The sequence below is a fragment of the Crocodylus porosus genome, unplaced genomic scaffold, assembly GCF_001723895.1.
Source record: "Crocodylus porosus isolate Cpor-Errol unplaced genomic scaffold, CroPor_comp1, whole genome shotgun sequence".
Classification (NCBI taxonomy): domain Eukaryota; kingdom Metazoa; phylum Chordata; order Crocodylia; family Crocodylidae; genus Crocodylus; species Crocodylus porosus.
Genome location: NW_017728947.1, coordinates 72,342,309 through 72,351,112, shown reverse-complemented (window position 1 = coordinate 72,351,112; position 8,804 = coordinate 72,342,309). Strand labels below are relative to the sequence as shown.

The window sequence follows — 8,804 nt, the reverse complement described above, 5'->3', positions numbered from 1 at the left end:
GGCAGGAGCGCGGATCCGAGCGGCCCGGCCCGGCGCCGGCCCCGCTTTGTGTGGGTGCAGAGCGGCGCTTCCTGGGGGGGACGCGGCTGCCTGGGGCCGGCTGGGAGAGCGGGTCTGGCTGTGCCTCTGCCTGTGGTGCTTACACCGTGCCCTCTTCTCGCCCGCAGTCTCCCGCTTCATGGGGCCGTCTTCTGGAATGAACATGGGCGGCATGGGGAGCCTGAGCGCCCTGGGGGACGTGAGCAAGAGCATGGCACCTCTCCAGAGCACTCCGCGCAGGAAGCGGAGGGTCCTTTTCTCTCAGGCCCAAGTCTACGAGCTGGAGAGACGCTTCAAGCAGCAGAAATACCTCTCCGCTCCGGAGAGGGAACATTTAGCCAGCATGATCCACCTCACCCCCACTCAGGTCAAAATCTGGTTTCAGAACCACCGCTACAAGATGAAGCGCCAGGCCAAAGACAAAGCTGCTCAGCAGCAGATGCAACAGGACAACAGCTCGTGCCAACAGCAGCAGTCTCCTCGGAGAGTGGCGGTGCCAGTGCTTGTTAAGGATGGCAAGCCATGCCAAGCAGGCTCCAACACCCCCACAGCCGCTATCCAGAGCCATCAGCAGCAGGCAGCTACAGCAATCACGGTGGCTACCAATGGCAACAGCCTCGGACAGCATCAGAGCCACCAGACAAACAGTGCAGGGCAGTCTCCAGACATGGGACAGCACTCGGCCAGCCCTTCATCCCTGCAGAGCCAGGTCTCCAGTTTGTCTCACCTAAACTCTTCTAGCTCTGACTATGGCACTGCCATGTCTTGCTCTACTTTGCTATACGGTAGGACCTGGTGAAAGGATTAAAAAAAAAGATCAGATGTTCCCAGTCACACAAATCTCTGTCCTGTTCAAACTACTGGGTGGTTTTTCTTTTGCTTTCCTTTTTCTTTTTCCTTTTTTTCCCCCCAATCGTGCTCCTTTCTCTTTCTTTTTTCCCCCCTTTTCATTTTAACGAGTGGTTCTTTGAGGAACCCTACTAGAGAGAGTGACTTTAGGTTGTTAAATGGGTATTAAAAATATTGGTGGAGCAGTTGCAGAATGGAGCCCATGAGTGGCCACGGTCTGAAGGCTTGGATTGCAAATGTACACTTTGCCAGCGAATAGGACTCGTCTGTAAATATAGAGATTCTGGGGGGCGGGGTGGGCCGTCTCCCCCAAAGCAGACAAAGGAGCGGCCCGCGCCGCGCTCCGGTCCCGCCGCCAGGGCCCGCGGATGCAGACACCGATTCTTCACGGCGCGGCGATGATTTTGATTTTTTTCTCCTTGCGTTTGATGTGAACCTGTAGCTGTATAATGCTGTCACAAGTTGGACTGAACCCCTAGTTTTTAGTAACCTGTATATTTTGTTGTATAAAAAAAATACAATCGAGCAACCAAAACGAAACTCACCCCCCCCCTTTTTTTTATGGACATTGCCCGATCCGTGTGAAAGCCTTTGGCAGCTTGTCATTTGCGCACGTCTCCTTTTTCTGTTGTAACTTATGTAGATATTCGGCTTCGATATAGTTCATCAGAAGCTTCTAATAAATTATACACATTGCAAATATTCTTTTATTATTCTTATTGCTACTGCTAGTATTATTTCCCTTCGCTTTTCCCCGCCTGGTGCTTTCGCTTTTGGTTTGAAAACAAACGGGGCTGCTCAGAAATGCTGAAGCCGGCATGAAATAGAGAAGGTCCCGGAGCCTGGCTTTGCCGACGCCCCAGGGGAGCCGCAGCAGGCTCGGGGCCGGCAAGCACTGAGCCGCCCTCGGGTGGCCGGAGCCCGGCGGCTGGAGCGAGCTCCACGCTGGGCGGGGAGGACGGCGCTCCGGCGGCCCGCGGGCGTCCCAGCGCCCTGCCATTAGGAGCAAGCTAAGGAGTCACCCCAGGGACAGGCTTTACAGAGCGCCCGGCTGCAACGACTTGTAACCAGCTCCTTTCTACCTGGGTTCCCCGCGTGCTTGTATTCCCGGGCGGGGGGAGGGGGGAGCATTATCTTTATTTCTAATCAAAATAAAACCACAGTGTGTAAGCCGTGGAGGTGGAATTCACTTTCTTTCCGAGAGCGGCCTGAATTCCGTCCCCACGCGGAGGCAGGCAGGGCAGGGACGCCGGGCACCGGGCGGGGCCTCGGCCGCACCGGGGCGCGCACGTGTGTACGCGCGCGCGGAGCAAAGCGCGCGGGGAATTCGAGGAGTTACCTCCTAAGTTTGCTGGGACGAGAGCAAGCCGCCAGTGGGAAGCAGCTTGTCCTCGGCTGGCAGCAAACTTCTCGCGCCCTCGTGGGCATGCCTCTGAAAATCCCCAGTGCTCAGGCGGAGCCCTTTCCGCCGCCGTCAGTGAGCTCACCCGGCGTCCCGTCTGGAGCTGTGTCCCCCCGACAGTGACACGCCCGGGAGGGCCTCCCAAAAGCCGAGGCTCTCTGCAAGGCCCGAGCACGAGGAAGGAGCTCCGAGCCGGAGAGGGAGGCAGGCAGGAGTGGAAACCCGCAGCCCCCGGTCTGGGCTGCGGAAGGCTCCTCTGCCTGTTTAGAGCAGAGTCCTGGCGTTACTCAGGGGCACGGAGCTTGCAGTAAGGAAAAGGAAAGAAACTGCTAAGGGCAGCGACTCCTTATTCCTACTACTTAGGGATGCCACGTGGCAGCGGGAACCCTTCAGCCTTATCGGATACTCTGGTTCATATAGCAAACCCCTCGACCAGGGCAGAAAAGATCTCGCGGGTATTTATTACTCTATTAAGAGCAGGCTTATAACCGTGTATGGATACCAGCATCTAGAGCTGAGCGCTGTCTTTTCCAACAGACGTGCAGGAACAAATCGTGTCCAACTTCTGCGCGGGGTGCGGAGCGGGGGAAGCGCTGACATCCGGGCCCCTTCATTCTGGGCACTGAAATGAGCCCAGTTCCTGGCTCCCAGCTTTAAAACTGCATGATCAAGGTGTGTGGTGCGTTTGGTCCATCGCCTTGGAAATGAAGTTTAGAATCCGGCCGGAGCAAGGACCTGGGGGAACTAGGGGCAATTTGAAAATCCCATTCATATTTTAATGGCCCGAAAAAAAAAGTTGGCACCTTTAATCTGGGACTAACTAGTGATTTCCCTTAATAGATTTTGAGAAGTAAATTATTTTATTTGTACCTGGACAACCTCATAAACACATATTTGGTGGTGGGTGTAATTACAGTAATGGATTATTATGTACACGGACTTATCTTTCTTAAACTAGATTTAGTTTCGATTAAATAAACTCGTTTCCACTTTGTCTGAGGTCGGCTTAGTTTAAAGTCTGTTTACTTGTTCCACAGAAAGGTGAATTCATCTCTTTATTAAGCACTAGAGACCAAGCAAACACAGTTCAAACTGTATTTACATATCAATCAGGAGAAATGCAAACAAACTGCTCTTTAACAAATTTATGGAGCTTTTTTATGACACTGTATTATTGCCTTTTATCATAAACTTCCTTGTGTGAACAAGCTACGTCTTGAGATTAACATATTTCGATTATTTTTATACATTTTAATCTAAAAATTCCCTTGAGGACACTTGCAGGAATTTACCCACTGTATAGCTTATCCAAATTAAAATATATGCCTCTATGTAAACGCTTGCATCTCCCCACGAACTGATTTTCCGGCTGGTGTTAATCAATGCAGACATCAAATAATGGGAAGCAAAAAGAGGAGAGGGACAGATAGAGTTTATTAAAATCTGAAGGGATGAAAAAAATCCACATTTCCAAATTGAATTGCTTTTATAAGGAAATCAGATTAAGGGCATCACAAATTTTCGTAAAAGGGGCACCTAAACCGGAATAGGCATTACCCCCCCCTCAAATACACACACACCATAACCCCTGGCAATGCATGTAGATGTATGAGATTTGCTGAGAGCATTTTTCCCTGTTGTAAATAGGAGTTCATGCTTGAGTACCATGAAGTGTGGATGCAGTGGCACAGCAGGCTGGAAAAAAAGGAAAGAAAGAAAGGGGGAAAAATCCAACCAAGGCTTCGCCATATTTGCTGTTTGGTATCAAAGCATTTTTTTCTCACACCAACGTCCTTTTACCACCAGTAGCTGGGGAGGATCGGAAAGAAATACAATAAGAAGAACCGCCAATCTTGGGGGCTGAGCCAAATTGATATTTCTGTCCCCGGCAGTCAGAACATGAAGTAGTGCAAAAATTATTATTGTACATACAAGAAAAGCAATCGGGGATGCTAAGCTGAATGAGTTTTGCCTGCATTTTAGTTCCAAAGGCAGTTCAAATCCCTAAGACAGTTGCTTAAAGTGCAGATCCCAAACAGTGTAATCTGAGACAGCTCTAAGATGACACCAAGAGAAGTTGCCACAGAAAAAAGTATATTAGCAGTTTTATTGCAGAGTGCAGGTACAAGGGCCTCGCTGGGGAGTCAGCTCTGTTCTAACTGCTCATGGCGACTGCTTTTACAAAGGGAACTTGGAGGTAAACACTGACTGTCTCCTGAAGAATTTCAATCCTTTTATGGCAAGGTTTGGAGCAAAGTTGACAATATCTTTCTGTCTGACCAGCTGTTCCTCCTATGATTCCCATCGAAAAACAAAATCACAGTAAATGGTCAAATTGCATATATGTATCAATGTGTACAAAGGTAGAAATATTCTCTTCTCTGGCAAATTGGTGATTAACACGAAATGTCATCTGGTTGTTTCTGGATGCGAGCACATTAGGTTTCAGGTAAGGTCAAAGCTTTATATATACTATGTCTTTTTATCGGAGGCTTCTGGTCAATTAGAGATAAAAAGATAGTGAATGTGTTGGCATAACATTAATTTAAATACTTTTAAATGTTTAAAATAACTTAACATGGAGAAAATGGCTTCGGAACCTACATTTTAAAAGTTATTTGTGAGATTTAAACTCTGATTTAAAGGTTTGGTTTAAAAAGCTTGATTTAAAAAAAAAATAATAGCGACATACATGTAGCATTTTTTATGCACGGAAAATGTAAAATGTGCTGCCGAAGTTCTACCTTCGTTGACCTCTGAGCTACCATATAAGAACTTTAGAAATGATGTCTAATTAAAAAAAATATATCTATTATGCTACCAGCAAACGTAAGTTTGTTTGAATGCTTCGCTCCATATCTCACACTAACAAGTCATGAAATCTACTCATGGACTTTTAAAAAATATATTCCCCTTTGGTAACCACACTGGGGCTTCGCATGTTATTTTGAATCAATGTTTGAGCTGTCCCTCCTTATTAAATTTATTTCCGTTACTTGTTTTAGGGATTCTAAGTCGTCCTGTATTCATTTGATTAAACCGGCTAATAACCTGCTATAGCAAGTTACTTAGTGGGCTTTCTTAAGGTAGGCACGTAATTGTTTATACTTTCAGAGAAAGGTGTATATACGAGATCAAGAAAATAATTTTAATTAAGAAAAGGGAGCAGGGAACGACGTCTCCTCAGCCAGGTGCTCTGGCAGGTTTTACCGAAGTCCTTTCTTTTTTCGCGGAGAAAGTGGGTTTCCCCGAGTCCCGCCGTGCTGCGCCGTACACACACCTGGCAACTTTGAGGGAACAAACTTTTTCTGCTTCATATCAAAGGTGTAGCTGAAGTGGCTGAGTTCATTTCAGTTTGTTAGTGACCTAATAACGTAACTCCAGGACACCGCTCTTCGGGAGTTTCTCTTAGTGCTTTTGTTTCCCAAACTTTTTTTGTTTCTCAGAAGCACTTATAAATAATATACTCGAGTGTATATTTTTGTTTGGTCATTTACTCTCAACTTGTCGATTACTTCAGATAGTTATTATTGTTGTTGGTAAAAGCGAATCCAATCCAATCAGGACAGTCATAAAATGCACCCACTCTCCTCTCTCTCTGCGCTCTCTCTCCTCTCTCTGCATTAGTTTATCTGATTGAAAGTAAACAAAAGGGTAATTAGTGTGGCCTGTTTTTAAAATATGTATTAAATGCAAAGCGTAGTGTATGAAGGAGATGCTCTGACAGGATTGATCTCTACAGCCATCTGAACACAATCAGGCTGGGCTGAAGAAACTTTTACTTTGAAACCCAACGATGAGTTGTTGCGTGAAGTGTTTTTTCCCCTTTGTTTTCTCTTTTGTTTTTGTTTTGCTTTGGTTGTGCGTCCCCCCCCCCAGGTATTGTTAATGATTTATTTTAAACTCTTAAAAATATTTATTTTTCGTGGCTTTTCGCGCCTCAGAACATTTTGAAATTAAATATTTATTGTTGTTCTTTTGCACTGGGCTTACTCTTAGGGGAATCTGACCCATTTCTCCTGGCAACTGACGTTTTTATGAGGCTTATCTCCCCATTGAAAAACAAAACGGGGCATAAAAGTAACAGCCCCGCTGATCAGGTAAAACCGGGCCTGCCAAAGTTGTCTGTATGGTTTACAATCATAGTCCTCAGCATGAAATAAAGGGCCAGATTCTGGCCTCTATTACGTTGATGGGTGATGTGCCAATGATTTCGGTGTCAGTGGGTGCCGGCCCAACAGGAGCAAAATTTATGATGTCACTGAAGTGCAGAATTTCTCTTCTGAACCAGCGCTATTAATGTATAGACTTGGGAACTTACATTTTGGGGGGGAGGGAAGTAGCAGTCTGAAATGAAGGGTGATCCACGCACGACTTCAAAACGAAGCTTCTTTAAGCTTTTTTTTCTTTTAAAAAAATGTTAACTGATGTAACCGGAGTAGGGAAAACACTGTAACTCCAGGCGCAACTGTTGTAGGTACCACAGCAGAAAACCCGTAATATGAATTTACAGTTTCTTCTGTGCACCCTTTGTATGTCTGAGTTAAAGTCTCCAAAACTACCGAGGGGTACTACCCAAATCCAAAAGCTGATCTCAAACCCTCTTACAAATTACGGCTACTTGCAACGCTTCCTATCCTCTCCACGGGATCCGACTGAAGTATGCTTAAGCAATGTAAGCCATGCTGTAATGATCATACCGAGATATAAAGCCGTTATGAGGTTAGAGAGAGTAAGTTTTACAGTGAACTTTTAATGGTGGCAACCAAACAAACGCCCCTTGTCATAGCTTGGAAAGGGAGGAGGGGGTGAGCCCGACTGCACGCCGGAGTTGCATCTCCCCAAAAGCGCGTGTCTATGTGTGAGCGCGTGTTGCAATAATGTCATCTCCTGCACGGAAAGAGCTGGCAAACATGTCCAGTGCAAGACTTTTCGGGAACTCGTAAGTGCTCAGGTGCATCGAAGAAAAGGCACCCAGGCCCGAGCTCCGTTCGCCTGCCTAGGGGGCTAGTCTCATTTCCCTCGCCGGGGAGGGGTGCGTGAGTAAAGCCAGCAGGACCCGGGCTCTTTCCCTCCTACGTGAATTCTGCCAAGGCTGCGACTGAGACACAAAGGTGCCCTCACCATTTTGTTACACGCGCCTTATATCGCAACCGCTTGGTTACGCCCCGCAATGTGTTCTCCCCTTTGCAGTTGTTTAAAAGCAAATCACAATCTTAGAAGAGATCTGCTCGAGGAAAAAAAAAAAAGGTCCTTTTTTTTTTCTTTTAGATTAAGTCACAGGTGTGGCCTGTGCCACTCCACATCACACTGTAGACAGTGATATATTTATAGGACAGCTATTCGTGGGGGTGGTATGTCTGTCTACTCTACCTTTATGTACTTGCTAATTAAACTAGAGCGATTCATTCATTAGCCCGTGTCTATAGATCAATATATAGTATATGGTCCAGCTGCCACGTGCAGGAGGCATGTAGATTACTGGGGAGTGACTGCCTGCTAGTTCCCCATATATTTTTTAAAAAGTTATCCCTCTGAATTTTAAATGGGTTTTGCTTTGGATATGCCTGCAGTTTAAGTCCTCACTACCTAACACTACAAAACCAGTCACAAGGGAACTGGCGTTAATATTCAGGGTGTGAGCAGCAAATTATTCTCTCTCTCAAAACACACACACCCCCCGCCTCGTCTGCAAATCCAGTAGGTCACAGAGCGGCGCCTGGGCGCTGAGAGCTGGGCGCCAAGGGCTCCCGTGTTTTGGGTGGTGCGGGGGGGGGGGTGCTGAGGGGCCGGCTGTGTTTTGTGGAGCAGGAGGCGTGGAGATGAAGTGTGTGCGCCGGCGTTGAGGGTGCCAGCGGCACTGGTGGCGGGGGCTTGGCGTGTGTGCTGTGGGTTTAGGCAGCCAAGGCTCTTTGGGTAAATCTGATATCTTTTATTAGACCAACTCAAATAGTTGGAAAAATAAAATTGTGGGTTTTATTGTGGCCACTGTCTTGTACACTCCTGTGGTGGGGGCTGTGTGAGTGCGAGCTCGTGCGAGCTGAAAGCGTGTGTGCGTGAGAGTGCGCTGGGGGCCGGGAGTCGGGGGGAGCTGGAGGTGTTTGTGCTGCAGTGCACCGCCCTCGTACAATGGTAACGTAATTATCTGGCTGAAACATTCTCAAACGGCAAAAAGTTGCAAAATAGATCGACCTCCCCGAGATGAGAAGGAGCTGGTTACAGAGGTCTGCAACCATCATCCTTTTTTCAATACATTTTAAACAAGAGGATCTAGTGAGTGATTCCGATTCAATACACATAATCAGTTTGGAAGTCCTATTTCCATTTGAAAACAGGCCTATTTGCAATCATGAGAGCCGGACATGCTGAAAGATACAGCGTGCATTCAGAGCAGAGGGGAGGTGAGAGAATCTGGAGATAAGCACTAAATATTTTCTTCCCGTTCCAGACCCTTTTTCCACGATGCTTTAATCACGATGCCTTTTTAATCTAATATTCCTTTTTGAAAATATGA

The 8,804-nt window shown here is 46.8% G+C and overlaps 1 protein-coding gene across 1 annotated transcript in view; it reads left to right on the top strand.

The window, feature by feature from the left end:
- The window catches only part of NKX2-1 (NK2 homeobox 1), a 2,440-nt gene extending 946 nt beyond the window's left edge, over positions 1-1,494 (top strand). The window contains exon 2 of the mRNA XM_019551275.1: positions 168-1,494. Coding sequence (XP_019406820.1) covers positions 168-838 — 671 coding nt within the window. The 3' untranslated portion in view covers positions 839-1,494. The remainder of the gene's footprint in view (positions 1-167) is intronic.
- Positions 1,495-8,804: the final 7,310 nt, after the last annotated feature.